Source organism: Phoenix dactylifera, chromosome 7, assembly GCF_009389715.1.
Source record: "Phoenix dactylifera cultivar Barhee BC4 chromosome 7, palm_55x_up_171113_PBpolish2nd_filt_p, whole genome shotgun sequence".
NCBI classification, from domain to species: Eukaryota; Viridiplantae; Streptophyta; class Magnoliopsida; order Arecales; family Arecaceae; genus Phoenix; species Phoenix dactylifera.
The window spans coordinates 11,746,621-11,771,117 of record NC_052398.1 but is presented as its reverse complement, the minus strand read 5'-3'; the positions used below and the strand labels follow the sequence as shown (position 1 = coordinate 11,771,117).

The window sequence follows — 24,497 nt, the reverse complement described above, 5'->3', positions numbered from 1 at the left end:
TCCTCTGCATATTGATTTCTTTTGCATTCTTAGTATTCTCAGCTGGAGAAAGAATTTTAAGTAACAAAGCATTTCCAATATACATGAATCAAATCAAAAAAATGTCCCTCCATTCCTCATAAATTTTCCAGACTATTTGTTTCTAATCTTTCATGTTACTTGGTTTGATCTTGTAGCGAGGATGTAAGATAGAAGAATGACACTCAGCAGACATGGGATGTCAAAGATGGGGAGAATAAGTTGATATCATGTTATCTTTCCTATAGTCCATATGATTTTGTCTCACTCAAGCTCATTTCCTCTCAATGTGAATTTTGTTCTCCAAATCAGAAGGAATTGGCTTCATGCTGCAATGAACCCTGTTTGCTTTGGTTATTCAGGGACCGTTGATTTTGTAAACATACTTATCTGAATTTGGGATGGACATCCATTCGATGAGACTCCCTGCAGGCGAACTGCAACCTAATCTGTGTTTCAGATGTTTTAAGTGCTAGTAACTTGCCTGACTATGACGAAAATTCTTTGCATGACAAGAAGCACTGAAACCTATTGGCAGTATCTCAGGCAAAGGTCCCAATTTCTCCTCTTATCTCTTCGGCTTCTCAGTCTTATGAGCTCTCAGATACCTCTTCCTTTTCTTCCTTCATTATGGCATCTCCATGCTTCCAAACTCAACTCTTATACTTCTTTCCACTACTAGTAAAGAGGAAAAGATACAGCATGCAAAAGAGAGAAGAAAGTTTATAAAAAGCTTCACTACCACCACAATCATTGCTTAAGAGTATGATAACCAAGCATTAGCCAATGAACCATTGTAATTATTTGGATCCAGATTTTTGGAAATGAATTATCCAAGAGTGGAACCTAGAACTTTTGGTTGTCAAGCACAAGAGTGTGACTATTAGGATCAATGTTAGTTCGCAGTGTACTTTTTACCCATTCTGATGCAAGAGCAATATGCTTCTGACAATTACTTTCCAAATCGTTTGCTACAAAAGCTTCACTACCACCACAATTTAGCTTAGAGTATTGTAATCGAACAATAGCCAACATCTTTTTTTTAGTACAAGAAGAGTATACTTCTTAACAATAACTGAACTATCAGTACGAATTCTTCCATGCACTCCCTATGGTGGGAGGCTACAACAACATATTTCATGCTACTGTCATTATGACTAGTACACAAAGGATGTGTTAGACTATAATAGGTGAATGAGAAAATAAGCTGCAAAATGACCCACTTGAAAGGGTGCTTCTTAGAAGAGGTATGTCTCTTCAAAAGAGTTGCATCTTTTCATTGCATCTTTGTATGGATGCATCTTTTCATTGCATCTTTGTATGGATGCATCTTTTCATTTAAAAGACATGACTATTAGCATGAAAGACATAATTATTCATAGGGATGTGTCTATTCATTTGAATAGAAAAGACATGTCTCTTCACTTGGTGTCTATTCTGAAAAGTCACCATGAACTCTATAAATAGAGCCTTCCTCCAACCATTCTACACATGGAATTTTTCCAATTCATCTAGTTCTCTCATTCTAGAGTTCTTAGAGAGCATAAGTGAGTTCATTCAAAGAGAGTACAAAAACTCAGTTTTTGGTTCGCCGTACAAACAAATTGGTGTGCTCCTTTTGTTTGTGAAGATCATTGTATCCTGGGAGGCAGATGCTCACGAGATCCAAAGCACCTGTGTGGAGGGCGAAATCTGTCTTAAGGACATAGTGTCAAACACTAGCCTGGATCTAACATAGTTGAATCTTCATTTGAGGTCAGATTTATTTATTCATATATTTATTATTCAATTTATTTTACAAATTCACAATACACACAAACAACAATCTTAAGACAGATTTCCACTTTTTATATTGTGTATATTGTGATTTTGTATTTATTTAATTATTTACAAATAGTTTTATATATACACTTTATAATTCTGTTTGCAAAATTTGTTCATTGTTGGTTTGCATTAACTTGACAAACTAAATTTTGATATTACTCATTCTAATTTGAGATTATTCATTTATTTAGTAATTAGAGATGGCTTTAAGTTCAAGCAATGTGGTGCCTACCGCCATTTCCATTGCCTCACATGTGAGCCATGGAGAGAAGCCGGAAAAGTTCAATGGGAACGATTTCAAGAGATGGCAACAAAAAATGTTGTTCTATCCCATTACGTTGAATCTTGTGAAGGTTCTTCGTGAAGAGGCTCCTATTCTTGCCGAGGGTGAAGAAAATGCTCAAACTATGGCTGCTGTAGAAGCATGGAAGCATTCTGACTTTCTATGCAAAAACTACATTCTCAATGGATTGGACAACACATTATCTAATGTGTATAGTCCTCTTAAGTCGGCAAAGGAACTATGGGAATCCTTGGACAAGAAGTACAAAACGGAAGATGCTGGAACAAAGAAGTTCGTTGTGGGCAAATTCTTAGACTACAAAATGGTCGACTCCAAGGATGTCATAAGTCAAGTTCAAGATCTCCAAGTGATCATCCATGACATTCATGCTGAAGAGATGATACTAAGTGAGTCTTTTCAAGTGGCTGCAATTATTGAAAAATTACCACCACTTTGGAAGGATTTCAAAAATTATCTCAAGCATAAGCGCAAGGAGATGAAACTTGAAGACTTGATTGTTAGATTGAGAATTGAAGAAGACAATCGAAATTCTGAGAAAAAGGTTGGAAACCATTTCATGGAGTCCAAGGCTCATGTGGTGGAAGAGGGACAAAAGACCAACAAAAGAAAAAGAAAGAATAATGATCAACAAAATACCAAGAGTGGCAACGGAAAGAGATTCAAGGGAAATTGCTATGTGTGCAACAAACCCGGCCATCGTGCTAAGGATTGTCGCTACCGAAAGGCACACGAGAATTTCAAGAAAAAATCTCCACAAGCTAATATAATCGAGGTGGATAAGCTAGCTTCGAATGTTGCAGAATTAAATTTTTCTGCTGTCATATCTGAAGCAAATTTGGTTTCCAATACCAAGACATGGTGGGTAGACACTGGGGCTACTCGACACATATGTTCTGATAAGAACATGTTCACCTTCTATGAAACAGTTAGTGGTGAAAAACTATTCATGGGTAATTCTGCCACTTCAAAAGTTGAAGGCAAGGGCAAGGTTATATTGAAGATGACTTCGGGAAAAGAACTTACTCTAAACGAAGTGCTGCACGTGCCTGATATTAGAAAGAACCTCGTGTCTGGGTCATTGTTGAGCAAAAATGGCTTTAAGTTGGTTTTTGAGTCTGACAAATTTGTACTCACTAAAGGTGGAATTTATTTAGGCAAAGGGTACGTGAGCGAAGGGCTCTTTAAGATAAATGTAATGACTATTGTACCATCTATTAATAATAAGAATTTATCTTCTGCTTATATTATTGAGTCCTCAAATGTGTGGCATGGTAGATTAGGACATGTTAACTTTGATACTATGCGTAGATTGATAAGTTTAGATTTATTGCCTAAATTTGATATTGATACTAGTAATAAATGTGAGACTTGTATAGAATCAAAACTAACAAGATCCTCTTTTCATTCAATTGAAAGAAGTACTGAACCTTTAGAATTGATACATACTGACATATGTGATTTGAAAAATGTTCAAACTAGAGGAGGAAAAAAGTATTTTATTACTTTTATTGATGATTGCATAAGGTACTGCTATGTGTATTTACTTAGAAGCAAAGATGAGGCATTAGATATGTTTGTCCAATACAAGGATGAAGTTGAAAATCAACTTAGCAAAAGAATTAAGGCAATTAGAAGTGATAGAGGTGGTGAATATGATGCACCGCTTAATAAGTTCTGTCAAGAACATGGCATTATTCACCAAACTACTGCACCTTATTCACCTCAGCAAAACGGTGTTGCTGAAAGAAAGAATAGAACTCTAAAAGAGATGATGAATGCTATGTTGATAAGTTCAGGATTACCTCAGAATTTGTGGGGGGGAGCTTTACTTTCTGCAAATTACATACTCAATAAGTTACCCCATAAGAAAACAAACAAAATCCCTTATGAAGCATGAAAAGGTAGAAGACCTTCCTACAAATATTTAAAAGTGTGGGGGTGTTTGGCTAAGGTATTGGTTCCTACTCCCAAAAAGAGCAAAATAGGACCTAAAACCATTGATTGCATATTTATTGGATATGCAAATAATAGTAGTGCTTATAGATTTCTTGTGCATAAATCTAATATTTCTGAAATACATGTCAATACAATTATTGAATCTAGAAATGCATCATTTTTTGAGAATATTTTTCCATGCAAAAATACAAGTGATACAACACTACAGGAAATATGGGTTTTAACGATGCTTTTTTGCCGACACTTGGAAGCGTCGGCAATTTTCCAACTATGGCCGAAAATAGCCGACGCTTTTTACGAGCGTCGGCTAATTACGACGCTTATCAGCGTCGTTGTAGAGTTGGGAGAAGACGACGCTTATTCGCGTCGTTGAAAACCAAATCTCTTTGAGGAGTTGACTAAAATGGCTGCAGGAAGAGCCATCCACCAGCTACGCAGGGAGGAGAAGAAAAAGGGTAGAGAGATAGGGAGGGAGAGGGGCGGAGAGGCATTCAGGCAGCTCCGTGTCTCTCTCGCGCGTGCTCTCTTCCCAGTCCCCATACTCTCTTTTCTTTTGAAGCCCACAAAGTAGAGTAACCCTCGTCTCCTCGGTTTCGACGCCCGACTCCGTTCGATTCCGACAGCTCCTCCGCTGTCTCGGGGATCCGATCCTCCGTCGTAGCTCGGTACTTAGCTCTCTACACCTCGTTTCCGATCTTGTTCCTTTTTTGTTGTTTCTGATTTTCCCCTTCTATACGAATGCTTATGGAAAGTGATTCGCTGGATTACATGATTGTTGATGGATTTGATCGGACTTTAGGGCTTTGTTCCGAATGCTTTGTCTTCGCCGATCGGAATTGGTTTCTGGTTAAATGCCATCGATTTCTATGATCTTGATCGATATGGTTTTTGATGAATGTGGCATGCGCGGTCTAGATTTGTTTCTTGTCTGGTTGAGTTTGCTCTCAACTCACATTCTTCATTTATTCTCCTTTATGGAATGCTAGGTTTTGGATTTCTTGTGTTCGTGCCCCAGTAGAGTTTGGTTGGGATCTAATGGACCAGGTTAGAAGCAATGTGCTTTCCCTTCTTCTGGTAGTAGAATGTGATGTTTTGAGTGATAATGTGAGGATTTTGGTCGCAGTACGAGAAGGTGGAGAAGATTGGGGAAGGGACCTACGGAGTGGTGTACAAGGCTCGAGACCGTTCGACTAATGAGATGATAGCTTTGAAAAAGATTCGCCTGGAGCAAGAAGATGAGGGAGTTCCCAGCACAGCCATAAGAGAGATCTTCCTCCACCCAGGTACTTAATCTTCATTACGCAAATAGATGAAACTTGTTCTCTGAGCAGTAGGCGAAGAACAAAAATTACTGATGGCCTTTCCAGTTATTATATTCCTCTGGTTGAAGGGAGTTCCATTTTCTAGTTTTGGTGGTGGTTTCTAGTCAAGTTGCATTAATTTTATTGTTTCCATTCTTTGTGCATTTAACTATCTATCATTTACATGCAGGCCCTGTTTTTGCTTCCATCTTATGTGTGTAAGCAAGATCAAGAAAGTGTTGGATCTGCTGATGTGAAATCACTAAGAGCATTGGCATTCCTTCGAGCAGGTGTTTCTGGTATATTGAGCCTGGCTACTTTGGCATCTGCTGATGAAGCTGAGCATGGCCTACCATGTCCAATCTATCCTTGGCCTCACAAAGGCATTCTTAGTTCCTATGACCACGCATCGTAAGTGGAGTACCATCTCTATATTTACTAATTTTTTTCTCATTTCTATAAGATTCTTATATTCGCTATACTGATTTAATTATATATTACATGAATTTGAATGAATTTATGCTTTGAGATCTGCTGCATCAACTTTGAAGAGATCTCTTGTTATCATTTAATGGCTAACCTGAGTAGCTTAGTAGCTTGGCTGCAAAAAAAGGTTGTCCGTTTTAGATTAACTAACATTTTGTTCATCTGCACAACGAAATAAGCAAAGCTGTATACTAGTTTTAATGTGGATGTACAATGATTGAAATACTAATTATAATGAACTTGAACAGAATTCGGCGCGGTCACCAAGTTTACCAACAAGTTTGTGCTTCTTGCCATTCAATGTCTCTGATTTCATATCGAGATCTTGTTGGTGTAGCATACACTGAAGAGGAGACAAAGGCTATGGCAGCTGAGGTTGAGGTGGTTGATGGGCCAAATGGTGAAGGTGAAATGTTCACATGTCCTGGTAAAGGTAAATTAAGCGATCGTTTCCCTCAGCCATATCCAAATGAACAAGCAGCAAGATTTGCCAATGGAGGAGCATATCCTCCAGACTTAAGCATTATCACCAAGGTAGTATCACTAAAAATTTGGACTCAGATTTGCATCAATGTCTGTCTGGTTCTTTTACTAATGTTCTCCTGCATATTCTTCCAGGCACGACACAATGGCCAAAACTATGTTTTTGCCCTACTCACAGGATATCGTGATCCTTCTGCAGGTGTTTTGGTAATGTTTTTTCTCTGTTCTTTAAGTATTTATTGCGACATTTTTTTCCATGTCCATCACAGTTCTTGTCTCACTTTGTTTGGATGATAATTTTCGGCATATCTGATAAATTAAATGGAGCTATGGCTGAATAAAAATTTACATATTATCAATTATGATGTATAAGTTAATGTATCCCATTTTTACAAATATCTAAGGTTTCTCTTTTCTTTTTTTTTTGTAGATTCCTGATACTTCAAATGCTCACATAGATGATGATGATGGAGCTGAATCCCGTCCCTGATACTTTGTAGATTGTTTTTTATGGAGTTTGATATGTAAAAGTACATTGTAATTCATAACTTTTTATGTAAATTTATATTTCGAATGATCTAAATGTTCGTCAATATCAATGTAATTTGAATGTTTGGTTCATATTGTATAATGTGTGTTTTATGATTTATGTAAATTTATAGAGTTTGATATTTTTAATTTTTTTTTAAAATAATTACATTTCCCGACGCTTTAAAGCGTCGGTAAAAACCGTCGGCCTAGGCGTAACCCGCGTGCCACGACGGTTTTTTCCGACGCTTTATAGCGTCGGTAAACACTATTTGCCGACGCTTTATAGCGTCGGAAAAAAGCGTCGGCAAATCCCAGTTTTTGCCGATGCTTTAATGTAGCGTCGGCAAAAAGTTTTTCCACTCCGGTATCGCCGACGCTTCTGCGGCGCTTTGGTTTGCGTCGCGGAAGCTTTAGCCGACGCTTATAAGCGTCGCTAAAGGCCCTAAAAAGCATCAGAAAAGGTAAGTTCTCCTGTAGTGCAAGTTCTCATAAAAGAACTTATGATGTTGCAACTAGTGATATGGATCATGAGTCCATTGAAAAAGAAAGAGGCAATGAAATTAGACGCAGTAAGAGGGCAAAGACTGCAAAGTCATTTGGTCCCGATTTTCTAACATATTTATTAGAAAATGAGCCTCAAAGCTTCAAAGAAGCAATGTCCACTCCTGAAGCACCTTTTTGGAAAGAAGCTGTTAATAGTGAAATTGAATCCATTATGCAAAATCACACCTGGGAATTGGTAGATCTTCCACCTGGAAGTAAACCTTTGGGTAGTAAATGGATTTTCAAGAGAAAAATGAAAGCTGATGGATCAATTGATAAATACAAGGCTAGACTTGTGGCAAAGGGTTACAAGCAAAAGGAAGGTATTGATTATTTCGATACCTACTCGCCTGTTACGAGAATAACATCCATTCGTATGCTAATTGCTATTGCAGCATTGTATAACCTTGAAATACATCAAATGGATGTTAAAATAGCTTTCCTAAATGGTGATTTAAATGAGGAGATTTATATGGAACAACCTGAAGGTACCATTGTTCCAGGACAAGAAAAGAAAGTGTGCAAACTTGTTAAATCCCTGTATGGATTAAAACAAGCACCTAAGCAATGGCATGAAAAATTTGACAAACACATGATCACAAATGGATTTAAAATCAATGAATGTGATAAATGTGTTTATGTCAAAAATAATAGCCAAGTCTATGTCATTGTTTGCCTCTATGTGGATGATATGATCATTCTGGGTAGTAATAATGAAATCATTAAAACTACCAAGAGAATGCTATCCAATAAATTTGACATGAAGGATTTAGGTGTTGCAGATGTTATATTAGGAATTAAGATTTCTAAAACATCTGATGGACTTATATTATCTCAATCTCACTACATTGAGAAAATACTTGAAAAGTTCAACAAAGAAGATAACAATGTAGCTAGAACACCTGTTGACATAAATCTTCATTTAGCCAAAAATACTGGAGAGTGCATTTCTCAAGTGGAATACTCTCGTATAATTGGTAGTCTAATGTATGTCATGAATTGCACTAGACCCGATATAGCATACTCAGTTAGCAAATTGAGTAGATATACGAGTAATCCTGGAGTTGATCATTGGAAGGCAATTATTAGAGTGCTTAGATATTTGAGATACACTCTAAACTTTGGTTTGCACTATACAAGATATCCAGCTGTACTTGAGGGATACAGCGATGCAAACTGGATATCTGATACCAAAGATACAAAATCCACAAGTGGTTATGTATTTACACCTGGTGGTGGTGCCGTGTCTTGGAAATCTTCTAAGCAAACATGTATTGCAAGATCCACAATGGAATCTGAATTTATTGCTTTAGAGCAGGAGAAGAAGCAGAGTGGCTTCGACATTTTCTAGAGGATATTCCAATATGGCCAAAACCTGTGCCAGCAATATGTATACATTGTGATAGCCAATCAGCAATAGGAAGGGCACAGAGTAATATGTATAATGGTAAATCTCGACATATCCGTCGAAGACATAATACCATAAGGCAATTGCTCTCAAATGGAATTATATCGATAGACTATATAAAGTCTAAAGAGAATCTTGCGGATCCGCTTACTAAAGGTTTAACTAGAGAGCAAGTAAATTGCACATCGAGGGGAATGGGATTAAAGCCTATAATTAAAGAGTCATCATAATGGCAACCCAACCTAGTTGACTGGAGATCCCAAGATCTATGTTCAAAGGGACAACCGAATTATGTGTGGCTTAACATAAGCACTAGGGAGACAAAATCTCCAACCTATTCCTAAGATTAACTAGTGTTGCCTGCAGCGTTTATAATTAAGGGTAAGCTTCGCTTTTAATGAACTCTTATATCTTGAAAATCTAAGTGGGATATAGCAGGATATTCCTAATAAGAGTCACCTATATGAGTGTGAAGGGGCCGCTTCCATGAGAATTTTTTATAAGGCTGAATTCTCTAGAGCACTCATGAATACCAGGAGTTGTTCGGGGCCAAAATGAACACAATCATGAGAACTAACTGTGTTAGAAAAGAGACTGTGTGAAGTCTATTTGATTCGATTTACTTAATCAGCTGAATGGTTCAAGACATCTTGTTCACTATTTAGCCAGTAAATCCGATAGCCTTTCACTAGAGAAGGTTCAAGGTCAAAAACTACCTATCTCGATGCAGAATCTTTTCGCAATGTACTCTCTTAAGTGTCTGCATTAACATTTACATGCATTCAGCCAATTTTCTATTCATGTGGGGGATTGTTAGACTATAATAGGTGAATGAGAAAATAGGCTGCAAAATGACCCACTTGAAAGGGTGCTTCTTAGAAGAGGTATGTCTCTTCAAAAGAGTTGCATCTTTTCATTGCATCTTTGTATGGATGCATCTTTTCATTGCATCTTTGTATGGATGCATCTTTTCATTTAAAAGACATGACTATTAGCATGAAAGACATAACTATTCATAGGGATGTGTCTATTCATTTGAATAGAAAAGACATGTCTCTTCACTTGGTGTCTATTCTGAAAAGTCACCATGAACTCTATAAATAGAGCCTTCCTCCAACCATTCTACACATGGAATTTTTCCAATTCATCTAGTTCTCTCATTCTAGAGTTCTTAGAGAGCATAAGTGAGTTCATTCAAAGAGAGTACAAAAACTCAGTTTTTGGTTCGCCGTACAAACAAATTGGTGTGCTCCTTTTGTTTGTGAAGATCATTGTATCCTGGGAGGCAGACGCTCACGAGATCCAAAGCACCTGTGTGGAGGGCGAAATCTGTCTTAAGGACATAGTGTCAAACACTAGCCTTGATCTAACATAGTTGAATCTTCATTTGAGGTCAGATTTATTTATTCATATATTTATTATTCAATTTATTTTACAAATTCACAATACACACAAACAACAGGATGTTCTTAAACAACGTCTAATATACAAAGGAAACTAAAACACGCACCATCTTCACCATCTTTCTCTCTTCCATCACATAGCTCTCACAGCTTGAAACCTTGGCTCCTTAGGTAAGAACTTCTGCTTTGTATACACTGTCATGTAATCACCAAACATGAACTCAGGATATCTAGCAGCGCCATCTTGATCTTCTTCTTCTTTCGTTGTTTGGCCTTCGAGCAACTTCTTTGCGGGGGCAATGATGGCACTAAGAGATGGGTTGTAGAAGGATGCAATGGACCTTCTGTTACCATTTCGGGTAGCAAGAACACGATGCCATGCGCTTTTATACAGCCCGTTGCTCATCGCCTCTATCTGGTCGCCGGTGTTGATCACAATGGCATTGGCTAATGGTTGGACGTCAATCCACTGGCCATCTTTCAGGATTTGAAGGCCTCCGACTTGGTCATCCTGGAAGAGGAGGATAACGCCGCCTGCATCAGTGTGGGCACGAAGGCCATGAACTAAATCGGGGCGTGGGCATGGTGGATAGTGGCTAACTTTGGTGCCAAAGAATGGTTGTCCATTTTCACTGCCACAGAATGCCCTCCTAATGTAGCCTTTCTCCAGACCGAGGTTCTCATCCATGACCTCCATTACCTTCTCAGCCAGCTTCTTCAGCTCGGCCCTGTATTCCTTCATGGTCTCTCTGGAGTATGGCAAAGAAATTGGTGTAAGATACACAAAGTGAGGTCACTAAAATCGACGCACACAAATATGTAAAAGGTTTTTCATTTGTCGATGCAACTCTTCAGAGATTTTTTAATTTACAAATATAGCTTCATTTCTCACTTTCCTAATCTTTAGGACCAAAGTTTCAAGCTTATTAAGTTGCACTATTAGTATATAAAATTTCGAAAAAACATTTGATTTACACTTTAGCTATTGAGTTTGTTCCATCCTTGGAAGATGGGCTTATAAAATGGCAGCTCTTAGGATCATAAGTTTGCATGTTCTCATATCATTTTATCCTGTTCTATGATTACATCATCAGTTTAGACTAGCTAGTTGAGAGGCCTACTTGAACTCTGGGGGCTGGGATGGCCATTTGTTATCATCTTGGAGAACAAATACATCCTCCCAATCCGCATTATCCAGACGCTGGGACATGCCTCCAGGACCATTTTCAAGTTCCACTGATTCATTCAACAAATGAACAGGATTGGAGCCCTTGAATCCTTCCTCTCTTTCAAGTTTGAAGCACTCAGAGCACACCTTCTTCACCTGTTCGAGAAGCTCCACTGGAATTCCATGGTTTATCAACTGCAAGAAGAAAAACATTGGTTAATGAATTATTTGAGCATGATCACTTTATTTCACAGGAACCATTAGCAGTCTAACATCATAAGCCTCTTTGGAAAAAAAGATATCAAGTTCACTGCATCATGTGGTAACAAAGCCCGGCAGGATAGGATTATAAATGAGTACATTAAAGGAAGTTGGATTGATCAAGAAGATTCTGCGTCTCTTGTTTTCTTCTCAGCAACTCACATATTCTGATCTAATCAAAAAAATCTTAACAACTATTTTGTTTCACAGTAGATTTCTTTTCTCTTTTTTTTTTGAACGAAGGGGAGGGAAACCACACCCAAAAATTTATATTTTACAGTAGAATCGAAATAGGATGAAAGTGAATTGGTGCATATGGATTACCGAAACAGTTATCCGAAAGGTATTGAAAAATAGCTTACTGACCTGAAAGAATCCCCACTCTTCGCATCCATTAGCAATTTGAGCCAAAGTAGTGGCCCTCTCCTCACCATCCAACTTTGAGAAATCAATGACCGGAATCATGGTGCACTTACGAGGGCAGCGAAAGTATCAGAAATAAATGGCAAGTTATGGAAGCTCCTCCTCCTTCACAGAGATGACTAGAATTGAGCCTACAGTGTGCTATTTATAATTCACCAACCTGGGTGTCAACTCCTATTTCATTTCGACATGGTTATGAGTAATAAGAAAAATAAAGCAACATTTGGGACGGCATTGCCAAACAAAAGAAATCAAAAGTCAACCTAGCCGTGGATGCCCACACCTTAAGCATTTCTTATTAGCTTTTATATATATCCATTGTGTTCATGATAAGAAGAAAATACCTTCTCACAGATGTTCTTGTGACTTGTCAGAGATTAGTAAAGGACCCTGGGCAAGAGATTAAAGGCAACACAATCAAAATTAAGGGACCCCTCTAAACTGGTTAGGTCCAGGCCTGATGTGACTTCTAACTAATGCAAATTAGTCACGGCTCGAGGCTTGGACCTACATTAACCAAGAGTTCAAATAGGATTGAAAGTTTGAAGAATGTCCCACCTTTTTGAACCACTCGAAGTAGGTGGTGACTGGCCATTCAAATGTGTTAGGTCGGGTCCAAGATAACACGCAAAATGATGTGTAAACATTTCAGCTCTGGCGCGAACCTCTATGCAAGCAATTATATATTTCGAAATAATAATCACAAAAACAATGATAATTTTTGATGTTTTTTAATGCATAAACCAACGCTTATAAGCATTAGTATTTTTATTGCCAACGCTTTCTAATGCATCACAAAAGTATCGACAATGTAAACGTCAAAATTTTACTTGCCGACGTTTTGTGAAAGCGTCAGTAATTATCGATGTTTTTAAGCATCCGCAATTGCCAACGCTTATAAGTGTCGCTAAGTTATCTCCTGATGTGGAAGTTACAATTGAATCCGATACTGAAATCTCTTGATGTTTGTACCAAAGACCTATCATAGAATACCATCTTTAGGAGAGATAAGGAGGTTTAGGTGCTTGCAAGAAGAGTTATCTCCTGTTTCGTAGTGTAAAACTATCTGTATGCCCAATATATCTATGAGAAAAATAATCAAATTCAATGATTCTATTCTTTGAACTAAATTTGGTTACTAATATTAACTCTTGTTTAGTATATTTCATGTCTAATGTTGGGTCCAAAATATAGGTTTGCTGAGGACTAACTTCAAGGACACATGACCAACTTTAAAACATACTCTTTAGGTCTAGGACAAAGGAGGCGGATTGTTTGATGTCATTAGATGGCAAAGATTTGTTTGCAGAGGACAATCTACTAACCTAATGGTATTTATGTTGTACAAAACACTTACTCGAGTCAATTATTAGAGGCTTCAAATCTCTAGAGTTTTGTAGAGACCTAATTAGGCAGCTATCCGGCCGACGTCCCGCCCTTATAGTTGACTTCTCCCGCATCAGTTGGTCTCTTCATCTCCACTTCTAAATGTTCCCATCCCTTTTGACTTTATTCACATGGAATGTGACCTGCTCTTTAATTTTTAACGAGAGTTTTAGTCCAAAAAGGAATAGAATCCCTGGATCGCCGCCGGGGATTGAGAACATAGCCAGAGGCTTCATGGAGAGAGGATAACTTTGAATGAACTATAAATTAAGTCATCAATATAATAATTTTCATCTATGAACATTTGCCTCATTAGCTTCTCAACTTGTTTGGATTATTTAATACTCTTCTCTTAGTCAACACAGCCATGTTTCATTGGGTTGGAATTTCTTCAAGTACCCATACGGCACCCAGAAGCTTTGCTTGATCCCAACCGCCTCTAAGTCATCCTATTACCCGAGTGGAAAGGGCATTTGATGTGCAGGGGTGCAAGAAAAAGATTGATGATATTCGTGCTTGTCTTTATAAATATTATAATGGTTTTTAGGGGATTGGGGCAAAACTTTCTATTTCTCCTAAAAATCGGAATAGGAAAGGTAATCCTCCTAACCAAACATAACTTTACAGGCATGCAAATATTTTCAGAACATAAAAGACACTGCAAAGTATAGCATAATGCAATTTGTTTGCTTTCCAGTTCAAGCAAACCACTAACTATATAACTACTTGCACTTAATTGGTGTTTAGAGCATTAGGATATATCAAGATTTATACACAAAGAATTAGTCATCAGAGTGCATGGTACCTTTGTGGAGCTACCATGGACATTAGATGACAACTTAGATCACCTGGTTGGCATCCCTCTTGGGGAAGGGCCAAGGTTCAGAGCTAGAAGTGCCATCCCCAGCATATTTTTTTAAAAAAAAAAAAATCATGAGAGGTCAAAACCCAACGTCTGAATGAGCTAAAAGTTCCTAAAAATAGATGAAAACAATTCAAATAGGATATTAGAAGCTAGTGACCAGTAAGAGTTTCAAATTATACATGGTGCTTTGTTAGAGAACCCATCAAAAGTGTCATGGTGTTTTGTTAACCATTTCCTCTAAACTTTAATGGTGTTTTTCTGTGAGAAGTCCATAACTACATGGTAGCAGACTATCACTAGACAGGGAGTGTTGTTCCAATCTGCATTCACTTTCTTCATTTCCACCCTAACGATCCCGAAAACCATTCCATTCATGTAGATGGCTTCTGCTACAGCCACCCACTGCTTCAAAAATTTAGCTGCCTGGTTCAGGAATCAGTAGAACCAAATTTCAGCTAAATAACACTTATCAGTCTATGAATCTTGAACTACAACTTGAAGGTTCCTATGTAGGAGGACCATGCAATTCCAAGGGTTACAAGAACAAACACCAAACACAAAAATATTCACAAGAATATAATATTAAAGAGAATAAAAGACTTCTGTCCAGCACAAAAATATTACAAACTCAAAAAATAAAAAACCAAAAAACTATAATACTCTCTAGAATTCGACACAACAGTTGGCACATATTAATTCCCTCACCTATCACACATACAAAAGAATATTTCCTAAAGCTATCATGACTCAACTTGGTTATACGCTCTGACTATGCTGCTAAATTTTAGCTTAAGTCCAGTACTAGTTACTATACTATATGGTAACATATTATTACATAGCGTTGGAACCAAACTCAAAAGGTCACTAAAAATAGAACTATTCTTGCTAGGACATTCCTAGAATAAATAGGATTCCTTTAGAATAATGTCAAATAGGAATGGAATCCTAGTGTAAATATGACAAACAAATAAATAAATCTCAATAAAATTATGATGAGCAATGACCACCAAACTATGAAGCAAGAAAATCTTTTTAAAGATTTATTCTTCAGCACATAAAAAGCAAACTGAAGCACAAAGTGATTCTTTTTGACAAATTATGTCGTTCTTATTGTATAAACAATTTAAATATTTTGAGAAGCGGACTGAATGGAGAAAAGAAAGAGATTTAATAATAGAAAGGAAAAGAAACTCTTGCGGACTGATTGGGAGAAGAAGATAATGGAACACAGTCTCAAGATGCGATCCTCGTGAATTCCTTGCCTATACCGTGACCTTTTTTTTTTGCTAAAGACGGGTTTTCATACAATACGTGTACGAATACACCCAATAAAGTCAAAAAATACTAACTCACGGAGAGCCAGTGGCAGCTCCCCCTCCCCCACCCAAAGGGTGTATCCTGAATGATGAGCCGCGAAGACAGCCACCCAATCGGCTGCCCCATTGGCTTCTCTAAATACATGCTTAGCCTGAACGGCCACCCCAACCCCACACATCATCCCTATGTCCCGCACCAAGGGGTGGTCTGTGCCCTCACCCCTCAGCCCCTTCTGAATCCAACTGATAACTGTGGCTGAGTCGCCCTCCAAAACAATCGAGCCAGCCTGCAAAGCCTGCCTCGCATATCAAAGACCCGCCCAGGCAGCTCGTAACTCTGCCCCGAGAACCGACGTGCCGAACAACTGACAGCCACCTGCTGCCACCACTCTGGAGTGCGGGTCCCGTATCACAAAGCCCGCACCACCTCGCGCGCCTCCATCCAGAACCGATCCATCGAAGTTGACCTTGAGGAAACTCGGAAGTGGGGGTTCCCAAGTGAAGAACACCATCTGAGAAGCTGCCGAAGCAGAAAGAGAACCCCAGGTGTCCCGAGCTATCAGAGGTCCATCTGAAGAAGATCTGATCTCCAATGCCTGTACGCGCGCTAGCTCCGCTACGAACCTCGGTGACACCCTGCGCTCACCGAGGGTGCGAGCGTTCCTTGCCAGCCAGATCTGATGTGCTGTGCAGATCGCTCGAATAGCCTCCTGACATGTCCGAGGGCGGACCAACCACTACTGCATCATCTGTAAAAACTGAGGCCTCCCACGCCAGACCTCTTGCGGGAACCCTGCCCACTGCCATGCCGACCTCGCCCACGTACACTGGAAGAGCACGTGGTCGACCGACTCCTCAACACTGCATGTCCCGCACTCCGCAGGGATCTCCCATCCTCGCCTACTCAGCGCTGCTCTCGTCGGGAGACGGTCCCACGCCACCTTCCATAGGAAGAGTGCAGCCTTCGGGTGAAGCTCTGACCTCCAAATCCAAGTGTAGTCCTGCTCTGGCTCATGCTCCTGCTGGATAACACCGGCGAGATCTCCCAGTCGGACCCTGGATCGGCATGAGGTGCCCCAAACCCTGACATCAGGCCCCCCACAACCTGGCACCGGAAGAGACCGGATCCTCTCAGCTAGGTATCCCCCGAACAGCTGACGTAACCTGGCGTCATCCCATGCTGACTCTCCTGGGGCCAGAAGATCAAAAACCTGCAGTCCCTCCGCAGCCGCAGCATCGATCATGGTCGGCTAGCACCTCAATGGGACAGTGTCCACCCATGGGTCCGCAGTCACATCAATGCTCCGCCCATCGCCGACTATCCACCTGGTGTTTGCCGACATCGTCGGCACATACCTCCCAATCTCACGCCACATGAAGGAGACTCGCCGCCCACTCCATGCCACCTCTGAGCCGTCGCGTCCATATCTGGCAGCCATCACCTGACTCCATAGCTCGTGTGGCTCTAGCAGGAACTGAGCTACATGCCGAGCAATGAAAGCCTCGCGACGCTCCAGCAGGGACTGCACCCCGAGACCGCCCTCACTGGTAGGCCGGCAAATGTGCTCCCAGGCTACCAGATGCACCCCGCGGCCTCCGCCATGTGACCCCCACAGGAAGCATCACAGCAGTCGCTCGACCCTCAGTAAGGTCGTCTTCGGAACCACAGTGTTGGCCATGAGATAAACTGGCATGGACCCCAACACTGATCTGATCAAGGTCAGTCTCCCCATCATAGATAGGGAAGCTGCTCTCCATCCCTCCAACCTGCTCTCTACCCGCTGCACCAGGCTGGAGCACTCTGCCACCCGTAATCTGCGGCCTGTGATGGGAACTCCCAGGTAGGTCAATGTCTCCTCCTGTTCAGGAATCTGTAGAATCCCACGAATCTCCTGTCTGACCCTGCTCTCCGTACTCGGACTGAAGTGAACAGCTGACTTTTGGAAGTTAACTCTCTGGCCCGACGCCATGCAGTAATCTGCTACCACCCTACGAAGGACCCGTGCATCAGAAACCCGCGCCCTGGTTAAAAGAAGACAATCGTCAGCGAAAAGTAAGTGGGAAAGAGGACTAGCCCCCGGGGCGGGAACATAGGCCTCCATCTCCCTACGGGCACACACCCTCTGCAAATCATGAGACAAAATGTCAGCACAAAGAATAAACAAATAAGGAGATAAAGGGCATCCCTGACGCAGCCCCATGGTAGACTCAAAGGAAGGAGAAGGTGTGCCATTGACCAAAATCGAAAACTTTGGCCCCCTGACACACCCCAGAACCCAACCGATCCACTGCCTATGGAATCCGTACGCCTCCAGTGCCTGCTGAAGAAATCTCTATCTGATCCTGTCATAAGCTCTCTCCATATCCAGTTTAATAGCCATCAGGCTACGTCGCTTCGATGCTCGCTGAAGGTCCCACATCATCTCCTGGGCTAGCAGAACATTATGGAAAATGTTTCTGCCAGCTATAAACGCCCCCTGCTCCTGACTGATGATGCCAGGCAAAAGGGGCTTCATCCTCCGAACCATAATTCTGGCCACTACCTTATACAAGGTTGTACACAAACTAGTGGGTCTGAAGTGACAGGGCTCCGCCGCCTCCTGACGCTTCGGAATGAGCGTGATGAAGGTAGCCTTCCAATCCCCCGGCATCACCGCCTGGGAGAAGAAGCACTGAATAGCCTCTACCACCGCTGTCTGAATAATACGCCAATATCGTCGAAAAAAGAACGGGGAGAACCCATCTGGTCCCGGAGCCTTGTCTGGAGCCAAAGCTCAGACTGCCTCCTGTACCTCCTGTGCCGACACCGGTCGGACCAGGGCTGCGTTCTCATCATCCTCGATCCTCACATCCACCCTTGGAGGAGGGAGGGGGTTACTATCTTCGGAATCCTCCTCCTCCATCCATCTGGTGCGGAAGAAATCCAACAAGATCTGACGAATGGAGGGCTCACCTTCCACCCGATATCCAGACCTATCTCGCAGCGAGTGGATCGTGCTCCGCTGCCTCCGAATAATCGTAGTCCGGTGGAAGAAACTAGTATTGTGGTCACCCTCACGCACCCACTGGACTCGAGATTTCTGTCGCCAGAAGATCTCGTGCTGTCGTAGTAGAGAATGGTGAGTCGCTAGGAACCCTCGAAGGTCACCCATATCGTTCATCGAAAGCGTACCTTCCAAATCTTCTTTCGACTGCAACTCGGTGATCGCGGTCTCAACCCCCTCTACTCTCCGGAAGATATTGCCCACAACCTCGCGGTTCCATCGCCGGAGATACCTCTTGGCCAACTCTAGTTTGCGCGACACCTGGTGCATAGCATCTCCACGCACCGGGAGGCGCCATGCGTCACGTACAATATCCCAGGACTGGGGGTACGATAGCCAAACCTTCTCAAAGCGGAAGGGGCTGTAATGCCTGGGTCCCAATGATGTGGAAATCAGCAGGGGGCAATGGTCCGAGGCGATCCGAGGTAAGTGACTAACCCTGCAGGTAGGAAAAAGAAGAAACCAGTCTGGGGACGCAAAGGCCCAGTCCAGACGCTCCCAAATCCTAGCACTGCCGAGCTGATTATTGTACCAAGTAAACTGAGGTCCTGAGAAACCTAAGTCCACCAGGCCCGTACGTGACACAAAATCGCGAAACTCCCTCCTGTCCACTCTATCCATGAAGGCTGCCCCTCCCCTCTTGTCACCCGAACTTAGGATGCAATTGAAGTCACCAACTACAACTGTCGGAAAACCCTGGGCAGTGAGACTGGTAATCTCCTGCCAGAGGACTCTCCTAATCCTGTAATCCGTGCTCGCATACACCCCACACAAAACCCACGGAGGAGCATCAGGTGCCGATACAACCATAACTACCTGTTGGGGGCAGTTGTGGAAGACATCAAAGGTCGCCACCCCACGCCTCCACAGGAGCAGGATACCTCCCGACAACCCCTGGGAATCGACTGCATATGTCTCCCAGTCCCTCCCCAGGCGCCGTCTCAGACATACAAGCCCCTCACCAGATAGCCGGGTCTCACTAAGGACGCAGATCTCCGGACAGTGAACTTGCACTAACCGTTTGAAGGAAGACATGAAGGACGGCTTGGCTGCCCCCTACAATTCCAAGCTAGGACCCTCATGGATCACAGTCCACGTTGTCGGCCTCAGACCCATCCTCCCCCTGGTACGCGGAGCCAGCCTCAAGCACGATACCTGGGCCCACCCGCTGCTCGTCAGATGTGGTCTGCATGACTGCCGCCCTAATACGCTGCACAGCAGTTGTGTGGTCCGTGCCCTCAACTGGTATCGGCGGCGCGGCCTGACACCCCTCTGGAAATGACCCGAGGTGATCCCTGGCCCCACTCCCACTAGAGGAAGCTTCCCCCTGCTCACCCGCGACCAGGGGCAGAGGGCCAAACCGGAAGACTCCATCCGGGCCAGTAACACCCTGCACATCCCATGGCTGTACCTCACTCAGGAGGGCATGGCCACCGTGCTCTCCTCGAAAAGGAGGGCTATACCGAAATGGCCCAGCAGATTCGTCGCCCAGGCCCTGCACTGCGAGTACGGCACAACTCCCCGGGCCTGAAGCTGGCTGGGCCTTTGGGCCAGCTACAGCTTGGCCCAAGGAGACAACCTGAGCCTGGGCCGAAAGGCCCACCGCCCGCGGTTCCTCAGCAGACCGCGCGGCCTGCTGGCCGCGCGCAACCTCGCGCGAGCCCAGCGGAACCTGGGCCCGCGCGACCACAGCACCGGGCACGATCTCAGCGCCCGGTGCGTCCCTGGGTCTGGTCGCGCCAATGGCGTGCGGCGCCACAACGGCGCGTGGCGCACCGACGGCGTCAGCCACGCCGAGCTCACGGGCCCCATCCTGGGCCGCCCCCACCGGCCCACGGCCCCGGCCCCGGCGCCCGGCCCTATGGGCCCGGGTGCGCTGGGCTGGCCCATACTGTTGGCCCCGGCCCACATACGTGAGGGCCAGTTGGGCCCCCTGCCGAGGTTCCCCAGATGGGCCAAGGCCCACCAGCGGCCTCGGCCGCTTCTGGGTTTGGGCTCGGGCCGCAACCGCCCGGCTGGGCATCGGATCGGCTCGAATCGGGCCTTCGCCGAGACGCGGACTCAGCCCCGAGTCCCCCGACTCGGCCAGGAGGTCATCGGCCGAGTCAGCTTGGAGGGGGCCGAAGGGGAGCTCCGGGTGCCCGTCCCCCCCAACGGCGAGCGGAGACCGGCGGCGTGCCACCTTCGCTGGCTTTTGTCAGCCGTCGATGTCCGCCAGGGACACCGGCGTGGTTGGGAGAGCCACCGGGGGCGGCGGCCGAGTCGAAGACGACCTGGGCCCCAAGTGCGGCTCGCTCATCTTCCCCGGCCGCGGCGGCCGATTCTCCCGATGGAGTCTCTGCCGTGACGCCACCATCCAGGGACCATAGATCGGTCCCTGTGCCTCCTCCCCAACGCCCGAAGACGGTTGAGCAGGCCCGCCCCCCGGGTTCGCCTCCGCCGGGGCCGAACCCGAATCCCCTGTAGCGCAAGGGGTCGCCGGAAAGCGGCAAGCCGCTGCCTGGTGACCCATTCGCCCGCACCGGGGGCATAAAGCCGGGACATTTTCGAAGACGAAAGGCTGCCATCGCACTTTCGTCTTCCCCTGAATCAGCACGCCTGGTAACAGGGGTTTGGTGGTGTCGACCACCACCTTCACCCGGGCGAACCCCATCGCCTGTCGTTGCTCCGTGAGGCTATCCACAGCGACCGGCCGGCCCACCCGAGCGGCTATATGGAAAATGGTCGACGTCGACCAGTATTCCGGCGGCAGACGGGGCAGGCGGAGCCACAAGATTGCCATCTGCACAGCCTCCTCCCCGGGTTCCAAGTCCGGAACCCATGGGGTCATGGCGAGCAGTTGCCCGGCCACCACCCACGGGCCGTCGCTCAGTGCCCGGTCCCGGTCCTCCGTCGACCGGAACCTCAGGGCCAGGTAGCCGTCCGCAAGCGGGACAGCCACCACCTCCTTCAACTTTGAGCAGGCGGCGACATCCTTCGCCACCCACTCGGCTGGGACGCGGCGGCCGAAACTACGGACCACCGCCGCCCGCCCTTCCCACTCGAGCCGGGCCGCCGCAATCGGCTCCTCCGGAGGAGTCAACACCTCCGGGAAGCAGCGGCTCAGCCGCTCCACCTCCGCGGCCGTGGGCCATTGAGTCACCCACGGCCCCGGCCTCGTCCAAGCGTCGGAACCCTTACCGTTTCCTCTCGCCGCTCTCTCTATTGCCGTCCCCGCCGGTTGCTTCCCCTTCGGATCCATCGGGAGCCCTGCAAGGAAGAAGAAGGTGAGTAGGAGTGGCCCTGGGGGGCGCCGGGCAGTTCGTGTCGCTCGCCCCGCCGCTCGAAGACCTTAGGTGGCCGGCCTCCCGCAACACCAGAGAGACCCCGTCGCCTAGCACACCGCCGAGAGGTTCTCCGGCAGGATACCGTTGGCGCTTTCTCAGAGCCGCTTTCTCAGAGCCTCTAGTCCACTGTGCCGGCCTCGTCTCAGAGCCGCTTTCTCAGAGTCGAGCAGTTCGTGTCGCTCGCCCCGCCGCCCGAAGACCTTAGGTGGCCGGCCTCCCGCAACACCGGGGAGACCCCGTCGCCTAGCACACCGCCGAGAGGTTCTCCGGTAGGATACTAGCCGTTGTGAACGTCAGTAATCAGTCAACGGCGGGATACTAGCCGTTGGCGCTTTCTCAGAGCAAGGAGGCAATTTTTGGATACGAAAGGTATTATTCAAGATTGCCGTGACCTTCATCCTCACCACTGCTACTGGTGAATAGTAGCGAAAGTAATTCGAAAAAGGTGTTAGATTGCCTGAAGCCCGGCTTGAATGCCAAGATGGTTCGGCTGCCTAACGACTTCACATGTCAATTCTAGTAACATTTGGATTGTATAATCCAATTCAAACACGTAGGGGATTCTAACTTGGATATGAATCTGATTTTCAATGATTGGTCCATATCTAACAGTGGATCTAAAAGTTATCATATGCTTAGTCATTATTAGATATTTCATTGGGTTGATTTAGGAAAATTCTTAAGGCATTTCTTTTCAAGTTTGGTGGTACAGCTATCTTACCATGATAGCCAATACATTTCCAATATGCATTATAATATCTAGTTGTCAAAATATGGTGGAGTTTACTTTCATTGTAGCAATAATGTTAGGCAGGCATTGGTAATTCATATAAAAAATATATTTAAATTTATTGGTTAATTAAATTTGTTGGATTGTGTATGAGGGGGTCATTGGAAAGGCACAAGCGTATGAGCATCTATCATCCTCCAATCAAGATTGTTGCAATTTCATTTGTCATGCATGTTAAAAATATACACCTATAATCTTTTTATCACCTCGAAGGAGATAAGATCGTCAAAACTTTGAGGCTAGAATTGTCTATACAAACACAAGACCAATAAGGGATATAATTTTATGGTTCAAAGCTAGATCGAAATAAGGTCCTCTTCTCCTTATGTTGAGTTGAGATTTCCAATAGGATAGGAGCCAATTCGGCAAGTTAGTTATCTCCCTTCCAACCCCTATTTCGTTCTTGGAATTTCAAATTTTAATTAATGTTCATTTCTCGTGAGAGAATGGTGGCTACAAGACAAAAGGGACAACAATCATGCCTTTAATGTTGATTGGAAAAGAAAACCCTTCATAAACATTGATGTTAAGTCATAATTTGCTTGCCAATTATTTTCTTAGACCCCTCATAGTTTTCATCTCAAAATACAATAATTTCTTATATGCTTTCAACACGTTCCACAAAATTCCTTTTCAATATTGAATTCGGGTTACAATTTATACATAAATTTCAAATTAGTTAATTGATTATGTAACAATATAAGAAATTTATTCTTGATCTAGAGCATGCTGAAATAGTGGAAAATGTAAGATAAAATTAATTCATTCTAAAATCAAATAAACTTGCAAACTTTAATGTGTATGAAAAGAACAAAACTTATAAATATTCAAGGATTAGGAGGATTATGCTACCACTCTCATTGGGATCATTCATTGCTTGTCTTTAGACAACTATGTGAGCTTGGACTTTGAAAATATTGGAAGTAGTTAACACCATGATAGCTTGGGGGCCCAAGATAGGCGGCCCAATCTGCAATATATAAAAATATGTTCAATTAAACTTTGCTAAACAATCCAATGTTGTAATTTTCTCCATTTTCATTTTAAATTTTGATTAGCTATTTTATTTTGTTTTACTTTTCAAGGTCTTTATAGGCCAAGTATTCATGATCTAGGAGTTTAATATTCATTCTTTTAAATTAGTTGTTAGGAGTGCTTCCTCCCTTTGCTTGTTCTCCATTCAAACCCCTAATTGATGTAATTGATAGTTTTACCACCATTACTTAAGAGAAAATTAAAAAAGATGGAAAACTTAACATAAGTTCGATTAAGTATATTTCAAATACTACATTCCACAAACATATAATTTAAGATGGGCATGTCAAATTATGTTTATAGATCAACTAAGGTACAATTATATACTTATCTCATTTGTTTAAATTTTTTCAATGTTATCCTTTCTAAATTTAGTTCTTTTATGTGAAGCATGACTTCCACTATCTCTACTACATTGCTACTAAAAAAGGGAAAGACACGGTGTTAATTCCTTATAAAATTTTAAGTGTACCTCCATCACCATTGTTGTGTATATTCTCTACGCTTGAAAGTAGGGTTGTGGTACCTATTTGATAATTGTTGTCTAGCTATGCAGCCCAAGAAGAGGGTAAATTGGGCTTTTTAAAAACTTTAAATGAAATGCAGTGGAATAAAACTCGAAATAC

At 43.4% G+C, this 24,497-nt stretch overlaps 3 protein-coding genes across 3 annotated transcripts; 1 reads left to right on the top strand and 2 right to left on the bottom strand.

Moving 5' to 3' along the window:
- Nucleotides 1-1,054: 1,054 nt before the first annotated feature.
- LOC103718711 (1-aminocyclopropane-1-carboxylate oxidase-like) lies at nucleotides 1,055-12,259 on the bottom strand. Its single transcript, XM_039128304.1, has 4 exons — nucleotides 12,053-12,259; nucleotides 11,379-11,620; nucleotides 10,320-11,006; nucleotides 1,055-1,191 (listed from the first exon to the last, which is right to left on the bottom strand). Exons 1-3 carry the CDS (start codon nucleotides 12,149-12,151, stop codon nucleotides 10,391-10,393), a joined length of 957 nt encoding a protein of 318 aa, XP_038984232.1. The 5' UTR covers nucleotides 12,152-12,259; the 3' UTR covers nucleotides 1,055-1,191; nucleotides 10,320-10,390.
- On the top strand, nucleotides 5,442-6,862 carry LOC120111415 (cytochrome c1-1, heme protein, mitochondrial-like). The gene is made up of 5 exons (XM_039128468.1): nucleotides 5,442-5,468; nucleotides 5,594-5,814; nucleotides 6,138-6,423; nucleotides 6,508-6,579; nucleotides 6,803-6,862. Exons 1-5 carry the CDS (start codon nucleotides 5,457-5,459, stop codon nucleotides 6,860-6,862), a joined length of 651 nt encoding a protein of 216 aa, XP_038984396.1. The 5' UTR covers nucleotides 5,442-5,456.
- A 5,039-nt stretch (nucleotides 12,260-17,298) lies between the features above and the next one.
- Nucleotides 17,299-19,755, bottom strand: LOC120111414. Its single transcript, XM_039128467.1, has 3 exons — nucleotides 18,469-19,755; nucleotides 18,220-18,372; nucleotides 17,299-17,799 (listed from the first exon to the last, which is right to left on the bottom strand). The coding sequence occupies exons 1-3, from the start codon at nucleotides 19,753-19,755 to the stop codon at nucleotides 17,299-17,301; spliced, it is 1,941 nt and encodes a 646-aa protein (XP_038984395.1).
- Nucleotides 19,756-24,497: the final 4,742 nt, after the last annotated feature.

Coding starts and splice junctions, on each gene's coding strand:
- LOC120111415 (XM_039128468.1), top strand. Junction 6,424..6,507: donor ACTTAAGCATTATCACCAAG/GTAGTATCACTA, acceptor ATATTCTTCCAG/GCACGACACAATGGCCAAAA. Junction 6,580..6,802: donor ATCCTTCTGCAGGTGTTTTG/GTAATGTTTTTT, acceptor TTTTTTTTGTAG/ATTCCTGATACTTCAAATGC.
- LOC103718711 (XM_039128304.1), bottom strand. CDS start 12,151: ATGATTCCGGTCATTGATTTCTCAAAGTTGGATGGTGAGGAGAGGGCC. Junction 11,621..12,052: donor AAGAGTGGGGATTCTTTCAG/GTCAGTAAGCTA, acceptor TTCTTCTTGCAG/TTGATAAACCATGGAATTCC. Junction 11,007..11,378: donor TCCCAGCCCCCAGAGTTCAA/GTAGGCCTCTCA, acceptor GCCATACTCCAG/AGAGACCATGAAGGAATACA.
- LOC120111414 (XM_039128467.1), bottom strand. CDS start 19,755: ATGTCTTCCTTCAAACGGTTAGTGCAAGTTCACTGTCCGGAGATCTGC. Junction 18,373..18,468: donor GACCGGTGTCGGCACAGGAG/GTACAGGAGGCA, acceptor CGTATTATTCAG/ACAGCGGTGGTAGAGGCTAT. Junction 17,800..18,219: donor TGTGTACAACCTTGTATAAG/GTAGTGGCCAGA, acceptor CATGATTTGCAG/AGGGTGTGTGCCCGTAGGGA.